Here is a 22,872-nt window from a genome sequence, read left to right on the forward strand (position 1 = left end):
CTTATACTCTTTGCAGTTTGTCAAATTTAATTTAGTTCTTCTGGCTCATATTACTTTTAATATGGACATAGCATATTTTTGTTGCCACACAATAAAATTATTCAACTGAAATAAAGTCATGTACCTACATATTCAGTATGGTACTTCCCTATAACCACCATGGGAGTACCCAGTCCTCTGATGTATCAGGCCTGTCTGTTTTCACTGTCATAGATACAGCCACTGAGTTGCTGCATTTATTTATTTTTTTATAATATGCCTACACTGAAAAACTATAAACCCTATGGGAATGATTTTATTCTCACATAAATCTTCTTATTCATTGCCAAACTGTGTTTACCTTATGAGGCAGCAGGATTCTTGTGAGATTCACAATGCTAGGATTATGGGGAAATCCATCTTGCTAGCCTTAAGCTAAATAGTTGTGGCCAAGGAGCAGTGGTGAGAATAATCAGCATCTTATACTGCCGGCTGTGGGCGAGTTTTCAGATTTTTAGATGTGGCCTAAAAAGGCAACCATAGATAATGCCATAACATCACTTATGTCAGCACCGAGGAGTGAAATTTCAGGTAAATTATGCTAGGGTCCTTTATCAAATAAACATTTTTATTATTTTTATTTATTTACCAGTTTGGACTTTTTTGAGGAAGTTAGTTTAAGGCCGTCTTATAGTTCATCCGTTTGAATGCCAAGTAATAAAAAAGGCCCTTCTCTTTTTAACACTTTTAACCTTGACTTCCCACACAAATAGTGTAATAAAATCATCTGAAGCTTTATCTTAAACAAGTCTACAGTAAAAACAGAAATCATAACACTATCACAAGTCAAGTTTAGATATTATTGTTTTTAATATTTCAGCATAACAGGTCAAATTCCAAATTCCAATTACATTTTATTAACATCTAAAATGTCCTTTTGAATCTAATCTTCAGTCAAAAACAAATCCTGTAGTAACAAAAAATAAACAGACTAATGACCACTTTATCTGCCAACAAATTGGAAATAATTAAGATGTAATCTTTTTATGTACATATAATTGAGTTTTTATCTTTGAGATCAGCACAGAAGGTGCAAACTTGTGTTTTTTTGTAAAAGGTGACAGCAGGACATTTATTTTTAATCAAAAGTTTGAAAGGTGACATCTGAAAAAGTTCACTGTCGTCTTGTTTTGAATAAATACATAATGGTCTAGAGACAGATGACAAAATGAGTGAAGGTTTTGAAGGTATAAGAGGACAGTGTAAACACAAATTCAGACTAAACTGAGGTGTTTTTTTCCACCATTGTCTACATGGTTTTGTCACATGTCACCAAGATTCAAATGCTTTTTATGCAGTATAATCTAGAGATGTGAATTTGAGCAAAAACTCTTTGAATTAGTCTGGTAATTATTTGACTTTTATTCAAATATTCAACCCCTTTTCTTGTCTGGTCCCCCACCTAAAGGCCACCTCTACAACTTGAAGTGATTCATACTTTTAATAACACATGCTCAGTTTGTCATTTATTGTCATTTATTTATGCGGGTCAAATTGACCCGACGTTACTAGCTTCTTCTCCTCTCTTCAGAAGAGTTAAAAAGCAGAGACAGCATCGTAACAAATGCTATTCTCAGCTGCTGCGTTATGATTTCAGATCATTGTCTGTTTCACATTTTTGCTGAAAAATGACAGTGTCCACAAAATAGAATTAAAGTTTACTTTACTCACCCTAAGTCCTGTAGTTGAAAACCCCTCTTGTGAAACAGAGATGTGTCCTGCTGCTAATCCTGCTAGTCGGGGACCTTTATATTCTTTCATTTTCAGCAGTCTGATGGATCAAAATGCAGAGGGATCCACGTGTTCTGTCAGTAATGTTGACCTTCTATTTTATAATCCTTTCAAAATAAACTACAATGACAGAAAGACACTGGGAATGCGCCAAGACTTTTATTTATTTTTTATTGTCGGAAGGGGGGTAGGCAGTAGGCACTGTTAGGAAACAACTTTGTGTGTTACTACCATGTGATGGTGTAACAAACAAGAAATGCTGTAATGGTCACTTTACTTCTTTGAATTATAACTAGACTTTGACCGTTTGAAAATGACTTCCCATCCCTGGCATAATGTCTCGATGCATCTTATACCTGTGCTATATATGTTATTTCCTAATTAGGGATAAATCTAGCTTATCAGCAATGATACGCTGTTTCTTTAACTTATCTCACTAATTGCAGAGCCAACTTTCTGTCTGACAGGCGGATTTTCTGTAGGAGTGAGGGATGGGTGACATGCTGCCACTGAGTGCTCACATCTACATCTATCCCATTCTTGTGCATTAGTGTCACATGTTTGCCTTGGCGCTCACCTGCTCCCATAAATCCATGGGGCCATCTCCCCCCCTTTGCTCCCTCACCCCTCTCTGCACTCTCTCCTCTCTCGTCCCCTTTTTGACTCCCCTTACCTCTTAGCTCTCCTCGTCTCCCCTCTGTCAGTGTGCGTGAGCTCGTTCCCCATTCCAGCAGCGCAGCACACCTGCACTGCGGCTGTCAATCAGCGGACAGGAGGGAGAGGAACAGAGACCATGCTCAGTTTAGCATGTTTGATGTCGCGTGGGCATGAAGTGTTACCTAAAGAATCCAGCCAAGTGAGAAGTTGTATTCTTGTCACACCTTATCTCTGCTTCTGTCTTTGGCAAATTACCTGCACTATATTTAAGCAGTAAATGGTATGAATTACACCTTTCTGCGAAAGTTCCACTTTTTCATCCTGTCAGGGAAGTTTGAGATCTCTTTATTCTGCCCCTGTCTTGGATCTGTCCTTCTTTCCTCTATATTTATATGCATGTGTCTCTTCCTCTTCCTCTCTCAATTCATCTGCCCTCTGTGAAATAAAAATGAATTTGCAGCGGCAGGTATGACAGCGATAGAATTCTGACTCTGTGCTGTTCTCCATTCAATTACCTCCTAATAATGCTTAAGTGTGAAATTGTCTCCACTATGTGTGTCTGAGACCCCGCCGCATCCACTCTTTTCACACTCTCTCCATCACTTTTCTTTTTCCTTTTTTTAATTGCTTCAGAATTGCTGTAGAGTGCACAGGTAACTGAGAAAGGACTTTTGAAAGCAGATGAATGCTTTAAAAAGACAGCTTGTCCTTGGTCAGACAGATTACTTGTAGTTCTGATGAAACCTGATCAATTCAGGCAAGACAAGGACCCTGAGTCATCACTCACTCAAGGCTTGTGGTGCCAGGTTCACTTTGTATATTTATGTTTAAAGACATTAATTTAAAAAATACATTTTTACATGTTTATGTCTTTAATCTATACATCTTGATTTTATATTTAAGCAGATTGTCCTCAAAAATGTGCTGCAAAAACACTTTACTTAAGACATGCATGGAATTACTGGAGGAAATTATAAAAGTTTATCTAATAAAGGAGAAAAATAAATATTGCATAAGCCTGGTTGTTGGTCTCTAACTAGCAACAAAACCAATTCTGTTGACTTCAGTGATCCCCAGACACATCCATGATTATGTTTTTGCACATGTCCACTTTTAGATTGTTTGTTTGTTTGTTTTGTTTTCTTTTGTTTCAGTTTAGGGCTGCTGTTTATAATGGGAGCTTCTGGCTTCCCAACTTTCTTTGTTCTTCCTCTCTGCCTTTTCTAATCTAATGATTTGTATTCATACAAAAATCACTCCCTCAGTAGAGTTTGGTAGTTCTGGCTTCCTAGTCAGCACTAGACCTTACAGTATCTGGGTTTGCACACAAGGATTTTGATACAAACACACAAAATAATGCAAATTTGTAAATAATTTGGCAAAAAGACAAGAAAGCGTGCACTAAGTTGTGTAAGGGTAAGTAGGAGTTTAAATTCTAGATGGATGTACAGATATGCAGCAGAGATTTTATTACATTTAATGTAATTCATCACATAGTGAACAGCAACAGTGACTCGTTTGAGTTGTGGTTTGCTGTAGGAAACAAACTCAAGTAGTGCTGCTGTGTTGTTTTTGTAAATTGAAGGGAATTAGTCCTGGTAGCCCTTTCAAACTTGAACATTCAGCCTGCTATCTGAGGCCTGTAGAGTCTGAGATATGAAGTAGCTCTTGCATTAGAAGTTTTATTTGTGTTAAAAGCACCACTCTTTGGTCTGTGGATGTTACACAAAGACTCCAGGAAGGGAACCAACTCTCTTGTTTTTATGCTGTGAAAAAAGCCACATTTTTGCATTCTCAAATTACGTACATGTATTGAAACTATAAAGAAATATGATCTCAGTCACATATTGAAATAAATGTAAAAATATTTGCATTGTTACTTCCAAATTACCATACAAAGCAGAGGCAAAATGCATATTTTATTATACAAATGTATGATTTTGGCATGTTATAAAGCCATAAGCAAACTACATCAAGATGATCTAGGAAGGCTGGATATTTTTCAGCTTTGTTTACATGTGTTCATAATGGAAAAGCATAAATACCTGTCGGTGATCCAGTGTTATCCATTATACACAATATGTCTACTTTGATTAGGGTTTCTCTTACAGCCATTGAATTTTTTGCACTTTCAATACTTAATTAATTAACATTAATGATTAAGTTAGATTAGGGGTTATCAGAATAGTGTGTAGTTGTTCTCCCAAAAAATTGAGCTTTGAATATCAAATGCTCATTCCTTGCAAACTTGAAATGCAACTCCTACAGGGACGATAAATAACTTGTTTAAATATCACCATTTTAAATTCATGCAGGTTCAACAAAGCACCTTACAAACACTTGTATCATACTCTTATTAAATATCTACATACTTCACATTATTATTTTTTTCTCTTAAAATATAGTAAACACAAGTAGTTCACTTGGACATGCATCATGGCTGAAAATCGAACCTCCAGACTTTGATTAGAAGACAACCTGCTTCATTATTTTTGTACCTCTTCAAAGGTTGGCAAGTGCAGTTGGTTTTAATTTATTACTTGTACAATGGATTCCAATAGTGACCCAGTTCCAAGGCAAAATGTTCATTCTTTCACTTTTCATGCCACAGGACAACACACACATCCTCGATCATGTATGTGTTCAGTATTCATGGCCTTGTCTGTCTTTTAAACCAGGTAAAAGGCTCATTGATTTAAAGACACTTTTTCCTTAGGAAAATGTTTATGTGCTGAAGAAATTTGTACCATCAGTACCAACTGAAAGTTAACATATGTATTTGTAAATGTATGTAAATATGCTTTGAGGTGGTTTGATTTTAAGACTTAATTTGTTGCTGGCTCCATCCTTCTGTCATTCTTTAGTTCTGGCTTTTGTTCTTTCTTTCACACATGTGAGATCTGGTCTCCAACTGTGCCAAAGCTTGATTTGGCTCCAAAAGGCTCTAACTGATCAGAGCCTCGGCTGGTTGTGCCAGCAAAGCCCACACATTAGTGGCTTTTTTTTTCCCTTTGAGTGCTGATGCCCACCTATAAGCGATTTACTGTGACCAGCCTGCGTGATCGTCAGAGCATGGCCTGAATATTGATGTGGAGGCTGAAATCATAAAGCCCCACCACACCGGACTGAACTGCTGTAAAGCCTCAACCAGGCAAGAAGCTGCTCTGACATAAAAGTCTGCTGTATTAAACCTAAATTCCCATGAAATGGTAAAATGTCCCTTTCTTTTGGGTGCTTTGTTTTTGCGAGTGTGTTGCTCTGCATTCTGTTCTCATTCAGCACATGCAAGGTATATACCAAACTGAATTTTATCCTTCTTTTCCCACCTTTTTGTGAAATGGTTTAAAAAAAAAAGAATTCAAACTAATTTATAGGCAACAGAAATATTTGGGATTTTCTCATTTTATAACAAAAAGTGTTTTTTTTTTTTGCAACTTGAAATACTTTTTGTTGGTTTTAAACCTGTTCTGCATAGGACTGTCACTCAGTGTCAAAATTTGACATTGAGTGTGGTGTTTGGAGTTTTTTGATGGCACAGGAAAAGAATTGATCAAACGTAGGCGTTAGATAGTCAGTGGGCTATTGGCGACTTTATTAAGACAACTGCAAAAAATTACTTTTACCAATAAGTATCAAAATAAATTAGTTTTTTTTTAAATTTGTTGGACCAGACTGGACTGTACTAAACTCAACTGTGGGACAAAACTAAATAAATTTATGCAAACTGTAAATTGTGTTTGTCTTTGTGCCTTATTTTCATCAAACATGTCTGAAATCAAGTTTGAATCCATATGTGCATGCATCCTGAGTCTCTGTTTGTGTGTGCATGTGTGTCCTCCTTCAGGTCCGGGCGGCCCGTTAGTTTCATGGTGGTCTTCAACACTCCCAACCCCCTTAGTAAGATTTCCTGGGTCAACCGTCTTCACTTGGCGAAGATTGCACTACGTAAGCACACACAGCATACACATAGTCTCTCACACACAAAGAGGATTACTGTCATTTTTTTTTAAACTGGATGATGCAACGCAGTGAAATGCAATAACAATGTTTCCAGTCAGAGGCTCAGATCATCATCAGAGTTTGTTTCACACATTGTTGGTGCACAGCTTGCGTTGCTTTTTATGTAATCATAGAAAAAATAAGGATCTCGACAAAGTCACTGAAAGGTTATAGCCTGAGGAAATACAACCTATACACTCACTGGCTACTTTCTTAGGTGCATCTAATCAATTGCTTGTTAACACAATTAGCTAATCAGCTAATGGCAGCAACTCAATGTCTTTAGGCATGTAGCCGTGGTGAAGACAACTTGCTGAAGTTCAAACTGGGCATCAGAACGGAGAAGAAAGGGGATTTAAGTGACTTTGAATGTGGTGTGGTTGTTGGTGCCAGACGGGCTGATCAGAGTAGTTCAGAAACTGCTGATCTGCTGGGATTTTTACACACAACCATCTCTAGATTTAACAAGAGTGGTGCAAAAAAGAGAAAATATCCAGTGAGTGGCATTAGTGTTGACAAAACAAGCCTTGTTAGTGTCAGAGGTCAGAGGAGAATAGGCAGACTGGTTTGAGATGACAGAAATGCAACAGTAGAGCAAATAATCACTCGTTACAAACTAAGGTATACAGAATACCTTCTCTGAACACAACACATCCAACCTTGAAGCAGATAGGCTGCAGAAGAAGATCACATTGGCTGCCACTGCTGTCAGCTAAAAACAGGAAACTTAAACTACAGTTCACTCAGAGTCACTAAATCTGGACAATAAGAGATTGTAAAAAACATTACCTGCACTGATGAGTTTCAGTTCACTAAACTCCAGTGACCTCCACGGTCACCAGATCTCAGTCCAATCGATTTCTTTGGCATGTGGTGGAACGGGAGACTCACATCACAGATGTGCATCTGACAAATAGCATGATGCTATCATATCAATATGAACTAAAATCTTTGAGGAATGTTTCCAACAACTTTTTTAATCTATGACATGATAATTAAGGCAGTTCTTAAAGCAAAATGGGGTCGAACCCAGTTCTAACTAGGTGTACCTAATAATAAAGTGATCGGTGAGTGTATTTGTAATAATTAACTTTTATTCATCATCTTGTATGTGTAAATTGTTGTTAATTCCAGGGATTGATGTTTCCATTGAGAGACTACATAAAGATTCAGTTTTCTTTAAACATAATCTTTGGTTTTAGGATTTCTTACAAACCTATCCTTAGTTAGTGTTACAAGCTCCTTTTTTTCTCCTTTCAAATTCTGGAAATCTCATTATGGTCAACTTTCAACACTGACAAAACAACAATAACAAATAAATGCCCAGACCTGACCCAACAGGGAGCAGAGGAGTTCTTTTATTTTTTATCTCCCTAACCTCCGTCCTCTAACCCTTGCCTCTCTGAACTCAGTCTGACCAAGCAGAGCACAAGGTCTCCTCTCTCTACGGTTCATCAGAGGTTCATTAGTCTGTGCTCTTATCTCATAGCAAAAACAGACAAGACTACATAATTGTGTTTTTCTGGTCATAATGGCATGAACATTTAACCCACTCACCACCTCTGTCCCCTCTTCCTATTCTTGTCTGATTCTGATGTAGACCTGAGCACCTTTTTCCTTGTCACCTCTGCTTTACTTTCTGTTTGCTGTGCATGCTGTTTTTCTCTCAATACTTTCCTGCAACACTGAATGCTCTGTTGCAGCCAAGATTGAACTGAGTACGGAGCAGGTTTCTCAGGGCGGATTCACTTTTATTGCAATAGTTTCTTTCATCATTGCAGCGAGCGGTAGTACAGAAGCATTCAAGGTGATGAAGGCAGTTAGACTGGTTGGATGAACAGTTCATCAAATGTTATGCTTAGATGACTGAGTTAGGGTTTGAACTATTTTTTTAAAGATTTAACATCTAAGTGATCTCTGCTATTATCTGTAGGCTGGATAGACCTAGCCTTGAATCTAAAAAAATTAAGCAAATATAAAAGTTTCCAAATCCTTTAGTTCTTTCAGATGTTTAGTAGGGGATGCTGAAAAAGAACTGACATCTACTAGAAGGGCAGTGTTCAATTCTGTTTGTTGAGGTCCACTATCCAGCATGTTTTAGTTGTTTTTTCTGCTCCAACACACCTGATTTCATGGTTGAACCACTTTTTTCAACATGTCCTTAAGTTGTGCAGAAGCCTAGTAATCACCCATTTATTCAAATCATGTGTGTGGAAGCAGAGAGACTTTTAAAACATGTAGGATAGTGGCCCCTGAGGTCCAAAATTGAACACCGCTGTTCTAGAAGATGCTTCTATTGCCTGCTTGGTTTGTGACCTCACTAAACTTTTTCCTATATGTTTTATGGTTTTAATTTCTTTCACATTTATTTTAATAGAGCGTAAGTGTGTATTTTGAACTCTGATCCCAATAAGAGTAAATTAAATGATATAGCAGGACATGCTTATATACAACATTTTGTATATAAGCTTGTGTGTTTTCACTTAAACCTACTGTTTTCAAAAAGCACTGTAGTATTGCCCAGAAGCTGACAAAGCTGTAGTTTTACTCTGCTGTTGGGTTGTGCTAAACAGGAAGGGACTGCAGTTCAGGAGGAAGTGTGGAATATTTTGTTTTACAGAACTTTTCCTGAGGCTTTTTATTTCTTTCCACAATATTTGAGTTTCTTTATCTTTGCACACAATAATAAAAAAGTAACTCACGAAACTCTTTTTTTCTCTGCAATGCTGACTACTTTTCACAGTTAGGGTACAGGGGTGCGTGTGGCATGCATCTGTAGACTCACCAGCAGTGCTTGCTGTATAAGGCACAAGTCAGAGTGACATCAAAGACGTCAGTCCGGGAGCAGAGGAAGCTCTGGCTGCAGTGAAGCGCAGCATCTCCAGCCTTTCCTTGTTGCTCACACCTTTACCAGCGACGCAGCAGGCGTACTGATGAGGAGAGCAGCATAGGTGCTGCATGCTCATCTCTTTTCCTATGGCTGCTTCGTGGACTCAAAGCAAAATCATGCAAATTGTCAATAGCTGTCACACTGATAAGAAAACATACATTTTGCAACATTAATTTTTTTGTCTAGACCAACCATATATATGAAGCATGGATTGAGAAAAATCATATGACAAGAAGGGATTTGTAAGTATGCCTTTCTTACTCATTGAGCCTAAATTAATTCAGTAAACAGAGTTTATTTGGCATTCAGTTGGAGAGACAACAGCAAATAAACATTTATTAAATTTTCCTCTCTCTATTGCATTTTACACCTGTGTAAAGAACCTCAACACAATGAATAAAATGCTAATCAAATGTAAATACAACACTTTTCCAATCATATTTATTCACTTCACTTTCAGCACCTGTCAGTGTTTGTTGTGCTGTCTCGTAGCTTTAAGTGCTCGCCTCAGATATTGCACTTGCAGGGATGAAGATAAACTTGTAATCTTTATCTCTCTTTGACATAGAAAAGTTTTACATTTTTTGACACATCTGAGCTTGTGGATTTTTGAGGCAGTACCACTTTTCAGAGCAAGCTAGTCATGTTTACATAAGTAAGATTTGGTTGCTCCTTTGTCAAAATGACAAACAGTCAAAGCTTAAAGGTGTCAGTGGAAAGCATTAACATAAAGAGAAGAAGTTTGGAAAAGAAAACGTTACAAGTGTTTGGATGATTTTCCATATATTACCTTACTTATGCTATCATTGATTGACAGGATGAGTTCAAATTTGAGTAATTTATTTGTTTTTTTAAATGTCTTCATTAGATATGAAATATTTACAAAAATCCTGTTTTCTTCTCACATTTATTTATTTAGCATGTTAGTGTACACAAGACTTGATTCTTCTATTTTCAGGATGCATATATTTTTTTATTATTTGTATTTTTTTTGCCATCAAATAATATAAGTTGCTTTTTTTATCATAATTATAGAGTCACGCCCTCACAGATTAAAAATGATTGACTTGTAACTAACCAATTGCTCAAAAAAAGGTAGAAATGCAAGTAAAGAAAACATCAAATGGCAAAAACTGAAAAAAAATACTGTTTTTCTTTTTCTTTTTTTCTTACGGAAACCATCTGAGGGCTTTTATGTTTGACTTTAAGTTTCCCTTACCTTAATGTTTGCTGTTTGAAGGGTTTATATGAATTTACCTTTATGTTTACCTTTTAAAGAGGTTTATGTGTGTATGCAACTTCGTCCACAAAGCTTGCTGGAAAAATAGGGCAGCAATAAATACAGATCATAGTTTTTGAACTTGAACTAAGAACTTTTCCAGCTGTATAAGACAGATTTTTATTTATTTATTTGTATCTATTAGATTTTTAGCTTCTTATCTTCACAGATCTGCTGAGACCTGCTCCAAGACTCAGTCTGAAGGATGTTCCCACATGAAGAAATAACAGCAAACTGTAGTCAAACTAAAAAACAGTAACAATGTTTTTTCATTTATCTAGATAATGCACAAGGCACTATATTATAAGGTCAATATTTAATTCGGTGTTTAATCAGTGCATTGTTCTTCATTTTTCATTGAGCAAAGTGATAGCAAATCTTTTAAATGTTGTAACTCATTACTACTATTGGTTAAAAAACAATTTTAATGTCATGTCTGACACGAAATACTCAGGAATTCCCATTACTGTTTGATCACAAGAAACTGATTACACCCTTTGCTTATGAATGGACATAGACAGTGTCCTAGTAACAAACCACTACTCCATTTGTAATTTACTGAAAAAAAAAAAAAAAAAATAGAGAGGGTGGCAAGAAGGATTTCATTGACTCTCGTGGGGATCAATATCAGCATCAGTCTGGTCAGGATGACAATTACATGTTAATTGTTTTACACCCACCTCTTGCTTTCCTGTTTCACCAAATGTAATTACAATAAGGGAGTTGTTGATTTAATTTCACGGATGGTGTAGTGCCACTGAGACTCCCTCATCACTTGCAGTCGTAGGCAGGTCCGTCCGGTGTTCAGGCGAGACCTACAGTTGAATCAGCATTTTAAACTCACCCAACCATGCTGCTGTTTAGTTTCAAATGGGTGTCTTGCTCTGAAATGTCCCTGAGTGGTGGACAACACAAGCTGCTAATGTTCTCATGCATGATTTAGTGAGTAATTAAATATCACAAAACTCATTTTCCCCGACCCATCTCCACACTGATGTTTATCCTGTTACCTCCAATTAGACGGAACACAGCAACAGCACTGTTCTGTCTGGTAGAGTTCCCTCCACCACATGTGAGAATATCAGTGGCGTTTAATGACATTTATGCATGGTGTATTATTAGTGTATTGCCCATTAACAATTGCCATATTATTACACTGAAATTTCTCGGCACAGTTGGAACTAATAAAACGTCTCTTTACATTTTGCTTTATGGGGTTTGTTGCAGTTTAAAAAAAAAAAAAAACTGAATGTACTTTAGCAGATTGTAAAAGCTTCTTCAGGAATCTAAATCTACATGATGTAATTTGGCAGAGTCAGGCGTTACACAATATGATATGGAAACCAAAGCTGATGAAGCTTTGCTAGTAAACAGCATTTGTCACTTTGTGGGGGCATGTGGAGTGGTTACGAGGCCTTGAAATAGAAAGTGAGAATTACCCTGCGGTGCTTCTTCACCAGGACCCGCTGGGTCCATTAAGAACCTGGTGTGCCACTGCATTCTTTAAGCCTATCCGAGTGGCCCTACTGTTTCTGAAGGGTTTTCATGAAATAGCCAGAAGCATTGCCTAATTAATGGGCTTCCTCGCTGCAGAATTAATTGCTTCCTACTATGCAGTCCCATCCCTTTCAGACAGGGTTAAGGCGGCTGACTTTGATGGCCCTCACAAGATGAACAAGAGGCCGTCAAATCATGAGAGATTGTCACCGAGGCATTGGAGACAGAATGAGAAGAATGAATGAGGGCGAAGGGAGGGAGATGTTGAAGGTGTGTGTGATTATGTGTTTTGTGCGTCTGTGTGTGCAGGGGAGGAAGAGGTGGTTGGCGATGGGGTGGGGTGGGAGTAAAAGGATGATTGAGACAAGCAATCAGTCCCGCTGCAGGGTAGAGAGACCAAGCAGGAGGCTGTTGCCTGTGGTTACACTGCTAAGTGTGCAGAGCTTTTTTTTTTTTTTGTATGATCAATATATGAGTGGAGTGTGTCTTGGAGGATCTGGTGCACACTCTGACACTCCTTCTTAATCCACTGTGTGATAACCTATGCCATGTCAGTGTATACTGCACAGAGAGGAGAGACAGCCTACCTCCTGCATGGGAACTGAGAGTGGTTTACTTCCATTAGCACAAGGGATTTAGATTGCTTCGTTGCTATGGTTACTGATATCTTTATATCTGCTCAAATGAGATTAGCCACACCTTATGTCTTACTATTATCTTTTGAGCTGTTGAGTATGCCTGCTAAATTAGGAAGATGGAAAGACTTCTTTGAACACTTTTAACCTAAGCATTCAAGAAAGTCCACTCAAAACTTGTTAATTGGAAGTATTTTCTGTTAGCCCTGAAATTAATCTGTCAGACTGCAAAGATTATCTCCCTATCTGGCTGTGCTCAAACATGGGAAATGTTTATGATGAGTAAACATTATCATGGATTTAATTAACAGATCCCACACTTGCATTAATCCATGGGAAATATCAATTGCAGTGGTGGATTTAATTAGCGTATATCTTTGCCCTTTGTGTCACTGGGGTTGATACAGCACCATGCTCTGCAAATTAATCTTCATCAGCAAAAGACTTTAAACAAAAGCATGATTGGAATAATGAAACTAAGAAACTCATTTTTTGTTCCAAGTGTTCTTCCCCATGCACCTTTAGGAGTTATAGTTCAAGAGTTGGGATTTAGGGCTTCCAGAGAAACCCGACTTTAAGCTTTAGCTTTTGGAATATCAGCATTTAAGTAGCTTGCTTAAAAGATAATTCTTTATTCAACAACAAAAACACAGAACAGTGAAACTCACAATATTTCTTAAAACATTAAAAACTGATAGTTCATGTGCAGTTTTTGTTTCTTCATGACCGTAACACCTCTTTTTTTTTTGTAAACCAAAATGATTACCAGAACAGCTTGTTTTGGTTGTGATTACATTTATTTTTCTGGCCTAATTTGTTGAACAAACTTTTTAAAAACTAGCATTTTGTAACTTTCTTTCACTTCAACTGAAGTCAGGGGTTCTTGCGAGGCATTATTGTGGCAACAGTTGGAGTAACTTCACTACTGAAGTCTCATTAGGTTCTGGAAATAAAAACTAGATATTTGTGTTGCTTTGGGGGTAAAACTCTGCAGATAACTTGTCAAGCTTTGACATACAATAATAAGCGATAAGTGCATAGTGTGTGGTTGCTTTTATTTGTTTTCACATAAATATTCATAAATATTTTGTACTGGCAAAAGTGCTTATCAATAAATATTGCTCGCAGTAAAACCTATTTAATTTTTTTTTGTTTTAACAGACAGTCTGCGTGCCTGTGTGTGTGTGCGTGTGTGTGTGCACGTGTGATAATATTGCTTTCAACCACTTATACCTGGTTGATAAAGGCCTCAGCATATGGGCTTATTTTGACAGTCATGTAAAAACAATCATTTAATGACAGAAACAACAAGGTGTTGTTTTGAGTTTTATTCTGACTTTTGCAGTTAGTGGTTGTGCTGCAGTTTGTTGCTTTTATCAACGTTTATCTGCCACGTCTCATGAGTACCCACCAGAACAGAGCCTCCTTCATGTGTATTGTGTTTATAGGGGAAATCTTATAAAAATCAGAAATGATGGTAATTGTATAATAAGACAATAATTGTGCCAAAAGATTTTTAAAAAATTGTTATTATGCCACAATTTTAATTAGCATGTTAGTAGTGTCTTTTTGTGTGTGTGTGTGTGTGTGTGTGTGTGTGTGTGTGTGTGTGTGTGTGTGTGTGTGTGTGTGTGTGTGTGTAAAGACACGTTAGTAGCATCTTTACACACAAACAAATATTCAAACTTTTACCTTGTTTAATGAAAAATAGTAAAAAAAAAAAATGGAGAAAAAAGGCACTAAATTTATTAAATCTTAATTCTTAATTAAAGAAAAAAAATCTCCAGCAACTTTATATGACTGATATGTATCACTGTGTTTTAATGATGATCTAATTCAAACAAATACATCAATTAGAATGTATATGTGTGTGTTTTGATTGGTCCATATGATGATAAAGAGTGTGTGATGTGTGTCCCTGAGGCGTGTTGGTGTCATATGCAATTTAAGTCCATACCTGTCATTTATTCAGTTTATTCATCCCCATAGCTGCAAATCCAAAGAATAAGGCTAAATTTTTATTCTCTGTTCCTTTTTGTTCTATTTGTAAATATTAATTGTTAAATGTAGTACAAGCAGTCAGTACAAATGGAAATTTATTTAAAACTAATACAATAATTAGCTGAAGAAAGTTGATAATTACTCTGAGGTCTAGGAAGCCCCTGGACATAGCGTCTGTGCTGCAGCAGTCTGCCCTCAATTAACCCATAAAGACCTCACGCAACATATGACTGTAACCACCCGCGTGTGGAAAGGACATCTCAGGTCTTAATGTATTAAAGTCTTTTAATGTGTAACCTCAGGACTTTCTGTATCCTGCTAAATGCTTTCTGGAAGATGGATGGCACATCCCCCACCTCCTTCCAAAAATAAATTATTAAAGAAGACCCCACAACTCAAGATGATTAAAAATAAATTACTAAATGGTTTAAAACGTATCTACCCCATTCTTAACAACAAACAAGCCTCCAGCATGACTGTCTTATCTGCATGTTGCACAAGAGATTAAGTGAATGAATGGATCGATGCTTAGAGCATCATCCCTTGTAAGAGCTTAATAAAACTGCATTATTAAAGTAAAGGTGAACATTTTTTATTGCAGCATAAACAAACTCTTGACAGATGTAACATATCCTTACAACTTTAGTTTCTTTAAAAATTCAGAGCACTAAGCTGTGACACACAAATAAAGCTTTTTTATTTATTTATTTGAGCATCATAAACAGTTTCTGCAAATATTTTTACACAATTACTCCAGAAGGTTGTGCAACTGATATCAAACTTCTTGAAAGTGGCTCTTTTTTTCAAATAAATTGACTTTTTTGTATTTCTTAAAATGTTCAATTAAAAGTGTACTTATTTGAAATTTTGAAAAGAACAAAAGTTAACATGTGAAATCTTGTGTTTAGACATTGTGATCTGGTACAGTAACTTGTGTTCAGTTGAGATATAAACATGTGCCAAGTTGAGTGAATTGGACGTATTTATGAAATCACATGAACAGTTCCTCATTTATGTATGATCCAAAAACGAACAAAGCACACCAGAACCACAATCAGCCTGTGAAATGGATGAAACAGATGTTTCCTATAAAACATGAAAAGAAAAGAAAAGGACGGGGGTATTAAAAACTCCTAACACATGGAATATTTCCAGGAGCGCTGTGGCTTCAATAATTATAAACTGGAAGCAACTACCAGGACCTTTTCCTAGTTCTGGCTGCTCATCTAAACTGAATACCTGCTATTGGGCAACTCTGAAAAAGACTCTAATGCAGACTTTGAACATGGGCAAATGAAATGAATAAATGCTGGCAGGGAGAGAAACTTAAATGGAAAACCGTAAGGTCCATGCATGAAAAAACCAACTGAAGTTCAAACAATAATGTCATCCTGTCAATATTACAAAGCTGAAAAATTTCAAAGGTAGAACAAAACACATGGCAAGGGTGGAGCAAGAAGAAAAAAAGGAAAATTAAATGAGTTTGCACAGTTTTCAAAACTATGGGCAACAATTCCCCAATACCAGGGGAGTGAAAGACTTCATGCAGCCAAGGCAGAGCTGCAGCGTTTCAGGAGGAGCTGAGCAGTCCAAGTCTGCCACGCCTGTAGAGACTAACCCAACATGACTGCATTGGCTTTTGTTGTAAATTAAAGATTTATTTTCCAGATTGTCTTTGTTAAACTTTTATTGATAATTTGGCTTTTGATTTTAATAGATCTTATCTACTTTTGCTCCCTTTTAAAGATTTTATTGTTCTTTCCTTTTTAAATTTGATTTCATATTTTATTTTGTTGTCTTATCTGATTTGACTATAAAGCACTTTTATCAACCGGAGTTGTTTTAAATGTGCTTATAAATAAAACTGATGGTAACATTGCCATTGACAATTACTAAAAATGCAATTGGCGTTTAAATAAAATCGGGCAAATATTAGTAAGGATAGAGCTTCTTTTTCAACTTCTGTTACCACCCTTCAGCCTCATTTACCCCTGCACTAATTTTATTTCTTTATTTAACCCTTTAATTTACATTAAAAGTCTTTGATTATGTGACTGAATATTGTTTTGTTTGACGTAGCTTTCTTTTCTTGTGAGGATAAGATGCATGAAGTTGATAAAACTCAAATGAATGTGACTAGAAAACCTTTTTTTCTTTTTTCAGGAGAGGAAAATTCACCAGGATGGTTGTGTGGAGAAGATGAAGGGAAAAATGTAGCACCATTTTGGTGTCCGCTGCTCGCCTGTCACATGCCTGTTTTTGCTACTAAGTCTCTGGAGAGAAAGGTAACTATGCCATCATCACAGAAACTAATTTTACAGTATAATGTATGCAACTACATGTCACAGGACACAATGATCTGGATGAGTCAGAATATAAAATGAAGCAGGCAGGAGGCAGAACATAACAAGTAACTTCACCTTTATCTAATGCAGGGTTTCCCTGTCCATCACTGCGTCACCTCACCTTGGACAACTGATTTTACTCTTAATGCCTTGAGAATATTCTCTCTTTATCCAACTTTCAGATATATTAATCATCGGAAACAACACAGCAGCACTATAGCTTGATAAATTCTTCATCTCTTTTGACTTTAATAAAAAATGTTCTTTTGTTAAACAAAATGATGCATTGCAGTCGTCAAAAAAACCCTCCTCTTTGGTTTCTTCTGTCTGTGAAACATTTCCTAAGAAGCACAATTTTTCATCTTTGAAAGGCCTTGCGAACACCAGTTTTTCGTTTTTGTGCCTTTCTGATAATGGTGTACATCTTGGCTTTGGTCCATGGAGCCATACTGGGTTCTTTGTGCATTGTAGCATGCAGGATGAAACCACCACTCAAGGTCGGCATGGAGCTCTTTGAATGTCTTGTGTGGCGTTCTTTAACATCCACACAACCCTTTGCAGATATAAGACATAGATTCTTTCTTAGATTTTTGGAACATCATTTGCATGTAATGAGTGGAAAATGTGCCACATTTTTATCTAGTAAAATCTTCATTCATTGTTCAATATAAGTTGTGAGTTTCATTCTTAGGGCAGTTACTTCTTTGTATAGTCACATTGTCTGGTTTCTTGGATAACAACATACGGTAGATTAGCTGCAAATAATTTAATGTTTTAAGTGTTTCTAACCTAAACACTGTTTGTCTAAATGTATTTTGATCTCTTTATGTTAGTTGGTCAAAGAAATTTGACTTTCACTGACATTAACTTTTCCTTTGAATCAGCCATTAGACCACAGTGATGGCAGAAATTTGCTGATAGTAAAAAAAAAAATGTGTCAAAAGAGATGATAATGTGTCATTTTCTGAACACAATTAAAGCCCACTAGCTTTGACCTTAAAATATAAAAATGTACTTTATCAGTGATGATCTCACTCAAAAATACATAGACTATTGCAATAACAAGGTGACACAAGTGCAGCTCTTCAAGTTGCTGCCTGAAGAATTTCGATCAATACAAGCTGTTAAGCCCTAGAAGCTTCCGATAGTTTAAATGGTCAGCACAAGTGAGAGATAGACTTACAGGGTTTTAAGAGTCGATGGAAATGGTTTGAAATCAATTTGCAGGAGCTGAAAGATGATATTTCTAACCAAATTTTCTATGACCATAATGTGGTTATGGTCCTACTGAGGAAGTTGGGTGGTAGGGGTTCCAAATTATCATGTCCTCCAGGGTAGGATGTTATAGAGTGATCATGCAATTGCCCTAATGGCAGAAGAACACCTAAACATTAATCAATGTTTCAGCATTAGATTACAATCTATACCCTAAACCATAGTCTGCTAGCCATATGGACAAGAGAGGAAGGTGAAACAACAGCTGGAAGTCCAAAAGGTCTTGTTTTGACAAGATATACAGGGTTTTCCCACAAGATCTTGACATGATTCTGAAGCATTCTGCAGATGACATGTGACTAGAAACTGAGCCAAGTCAATTAATATCTTTTGAGCCAGAGGGACTCTGTGGTCTGTGAGGATCTTCTCATATTCTCTGCTTCACGCACAAATAAATGATGCACCTGAGCGCACCACTGAAGGGCATTAAAGTCATGTCAGTCACAAATACGGCTGACCAGATATTGATTTATCTGCCTTTTTTGTGCAAATAATGGTACTGTGCCTACATGTTTGCTTTTAGAGCTTTGTTCAGGTATTGTGTTCACTGCACTGCTCATGGTTCATGCAACATATGTGATTCACAACATTTATGTCAGTGTTTTTTGTAGGTTGGTACTTTTTATGTCTGCAGAATAGCTTGGTAATAAGAATAGGGTCTAGGTATCAGAAAGCTGAAGAGGTATGCAGCATTTCTTTCCCTTTTTTGATGAAAGAAAAGGTAGAATTAAATGGAGTGACTTTAAGTCCTTCATGCAGAGCAGACTGTGATTAGGGGCTTAACTCAGCTGCAGTCCCCCCTCTCCCTCTCTGTGTCTCCATCTTTGCCTCAGCCGATGCCTCTGAGACACACACGCCTCCCCGTGCCAAAGCTCCACAGCTCTTTCTCCAGCTCTCGTGGCTCCTCTTGGCAGTCTGAGTTACAGTGAGTAGAAAGGATGAAGAAAAGGAGGCATAAAAGAAATCCCAGATTAAAAGAGATGTGGCCGAAGGGGCCGAAGCCATTTCCTGCAAAAATAAAGTTCTAAAGCAGCATAGCATGAACAACATGCACAGGTCACCTGGGGGAGCTCAGTCCACTGCTGGCTGTGTGCAGCTCTGTGCACAGCTCTGTGCACCCCGGTCCACTCAGTGGGAGCTACAGAGGGCTACAAGGCGAACTCGTTAGGCACCGGAGATAAACCTTATCACAAGTCTGCTGAGCGAGAACAGTGGGAGTGGACTGACTCCTCTCAATTTATCTCCTTCATTCTCTTCCATTCTTCCTCTCTCACTCACAAACACACAGAGAATCAGGCTCTATCTTGCTTAATAGACAAACCACATTCTGATGGTCCTTGTTGTTTAAAGAGTCATAGCACGCTCTGTTTCACTGCCCTTTCTGCCATTTTGAAAGATGAAACAGAGCAGGTTTGGCAGTTTGCCCAAAGGAATGTGTGAGGTGGATGGGTTAAGGGATTAATAGGAGAAACTAAAGCTGAAAGGGTAACAGACTTTTACACAGGAGGAATGACTGTTAAATGGAACAATTAATGCTCACTTCAGCAGCAGTAGTACGTTAGCAGTTGTCAATTTTATCAGGATTTGTGCTTTAGAATATTACAGATAAACAGAGTAAATAGCTTTGAATATAACAGAATTTTTCAGAAAATATTATATAGACAATTATCTATCTTTAGCTTTTGTTCTTAAAGGTATTCATTTCAAAGTATGAAATCAATCAAGTTTATCCTGAACTGTATGAAATGGTGCAGTTTGAAAAAGTTTCCTTCAGTAGTTTTCCAGATGAATTGATATGCAATTCTGAATTGTGGGTCCAGACTCAGCGTAAACAAAGCACTCAACTGAATCTGCCAAAGACCACATAGAAGCTTGAGTCACGATTGACCTACATCAGGCTGGTGTAGTCTGTGTAGGTAAACAAATATGGCCAGTAAGTTTAACGGTTGACCTATTTTCAGTTACTTCAGCTGTTTCTAAAGGTAAACAAATGCACGTGATAGTTTGCGTCTGATCACAGATTTTTCTTACAAATTTTTAATTTGAGAACACATTAACCATCAATATGGGGAAAAGAAATGTGTTGATTTTGTTTCTTACTTTGATTTATTTTTGTTCAGTCCTCATGCCTTCAAGTGTTTGAGTGCCTTCCAATGCACTGCAGCAGATGCTTGCATACATCACCCTGACAAAGTTGGCTTTTTCTAGCCTCAAACCTACAGACCAATAATGGGCGTGTTAATGAAAGCCAATAATCTGACAGCAGAGCAAGCTGTTTACCAACTGGCATCACGTAGTGCGTTGGGAACTGAGTGGCTTAAATTGCATACCTGTCTCTATATTGGCCACACATATTTTCCTGTGGACAGTAATTCTGTTTAACAGCTTATTCAGCAAAGCACTGGAGATCAGTGCTTGTTGCTGTCCTGTTTCAACCATTCTCGAAGAGTTGCATGTGCAGTTTATATTTGCAGTATTTCATGTTGAGAGGAGAGGAATCTCTTGGCTACATAATAATTTACAGAGGAAAAGACCTCTTCTGCAACTCTAAAAGGGTTATTTTAGATACAAAGGATGCAAAGACTTAAGGAATGGTAAAGGAACATGTTTCCAGGCTCTGTTTATGAGGCATTAGGCTAGAACAGGATTGGGAATGGCTGATATGCCAGAGCTCATATAATACCTTGGGGGATTTCACCATGTATGCTTTGAAGTACAGAATGACAAACTGGGGAGGAGTTTGTGCTGCATCAGGGTTAGTTTTCTTTCCTTATTTTCTAAGGGGATAAGCTTCTGTGTCTTAGTTGAGAAATTGTGTGTGTGGGGGGGTCTATTTACATCTCACCCTCAATGCACTTCACTAGTCTAGATAGATTTCACAGATTATCATTATTGTTTATTTATGCTTGTCTTGTTTTCTACTTTAATAATGTACAATTAAGCCTGGAAATCCATTATTTGTGTTGAAGGTTGTTACTTTCCTTGGCATCTGTTGAAATTGCTTTCTGCAGGGTCACTGGGGTCCACACTTGTTTACTTGGCTAGCTGGTACTTCAGGAGAATGCCGTGTATGTTCCTCTTACTCACTGTGTCATCCATCTTCCCTGCTGATGGAGTGATAAGAGAGCAGCTCTGAGCATTCAGCTACCATGTGAAAGTGACTGCATGTACAGAAAATGAGCTTGTTGAGGGGCATCTTTGGCAGGAGCAAATGTATTTTTGCTCTTGGCTACATTTATGGCATTGTCTGGAGGATGACTGATTTATGCACATAATGTCTCAAAGCTCTCCCATTTAAAATAAATGAAAGGGTTACATGTGAAGGCTGTGTGTGTAGCACACCACAGATGAGACAGTATGTTATGAAATATGGATTAAAAAGGAGAAGGACAGTGTGAAAAGGTGGCTTTTCCCTCAAGCAGCATCTTTCTGATGATTTATTTCCTCTTCCCCCTCCACATTATTTTTTTATTTTTTTCTATTCTAATTATTTAAGCTCAGGGCATCAGGTTGACACCTTTTGCAATGCTTCCCCATGTGTTTTTTCTTAAAGGTTGTTTGCTACTTTTTAGAGTAGCAGATTTGAGCTACTTCTTGTATTTGTTAGGTGCCACAGCATGAATTAAAAAGCTTGTTCTAGCCACTGATCTGCTCAGATGCAGTTCTTTCTTCTGTAACTCTGCAGTAATATCCTTCGATTGAACAGCCAGAAACAGCAGCACCATAATGTGAAAATTTTGCCTTTGGACAGCAGATTGTTCCTTCTCAGATCTGGGCCTAATCAAAAACCAGTGTTCACTTTATTACACCTATCAGAAATTTAAGACAGTTACCTTGTGCAGGCTTTTTCTTGACTGTCATGGTCAAAGTAATGCCACTGAAGGCCATTGACATTTGGTGTGCAGCACTAAAGTTTCTTGTTTGTTGCTGCCACAGACAGTGTTTCAGTATGTCACTGGACATGGTGCATCAACTTCTTAAAAAAGAATAATTGTTCAAAATACTTATTTATATTTAGAGGAAATGTACACATTTATAATAGACCTAACACAACATAAATATCTGCAGGATTATTGCATTGTACTGCATTACATTTTACATGCATTTATTTGAACTGTGAGACATTTTTTATTTGTTGCAAAAAAACAACGAAACTAATTTCTTTCATTTTTGGAGACTCCTTAGCTTTGCAAGTATAAATATCACCATTGTCCTTCCCCAAGAACATACCACTGTTGCACTGATGGAGTTCAAGGAGGGCAGATAGGCTTTTGGCATGCAGAATACAAGAAAGCAGAAGTAAGCGTCAATCAAATTCCTCTTTGTGAAGCTGGATCCCTGCAAACCTGTCTACAGAACTTGTCTGACTTGGCCCTTTTGGTCACAGTGACTCAGCTCAGCAAAACTCAACGCCTGGCACACCAAACATGTCACTGTCAGAAGTACAGGGTACAGTGACAGCACACACCCTCTGACTGCTTAACATTCCCGATCAAAGAAGACCTCTCACTGAGGTCAGGGCAC

The 22,872-nt window shown here is 37.4% G+C and overlaps 1 protein-coding gene across 10 annotated transcripts in view; it reads left to right on the forward strand.

Annotated features, from left to right (window-relative positions):
* Positions 1 to 22,872, forward strand: part of arhgef10la (Rho guanine nucleotide exchange factor (GEF) 10-like a) — a 124,765-nt gene that overhangs the window by 67,715 nt on the left and 34,178 nt on the right. For all 10 annotated transcript variants that reach the window (XM_037975324.1, XM_017408921.3, XM_017408923.3 and 7 more), the window contains 2 exons: positions 6,272 to 6,372; positions 16,892 to 17,013. In XM_037975324.1, the coding sequence (XP_037831252.1) occupies positions 6,272 to 6,372; positions 16,892 to 17,013 (223 nt within the window). The remainder of the gene's footprint in view (positions 1 to 6,271; positions 6,373 to 16,891; positions 17,014 to 22,872) is intronic.

The sequence above is a fragment of the Kryptolebias marmoratus genome, linkage group LG4, assembly GCF_001649575.2.
Source record: "Kryptolebias marmoratus isolate JLee-2015 linkage group LG4, ASM164957v2, whole genome shotgun sequence".
Lineage (NCBI taxonomy): Eukaryota > Metazoa > Chordata > Actinopteri > Cyprinodontiformes > Rivulidae > Kryptolebias > Kryptolebias marmoratus.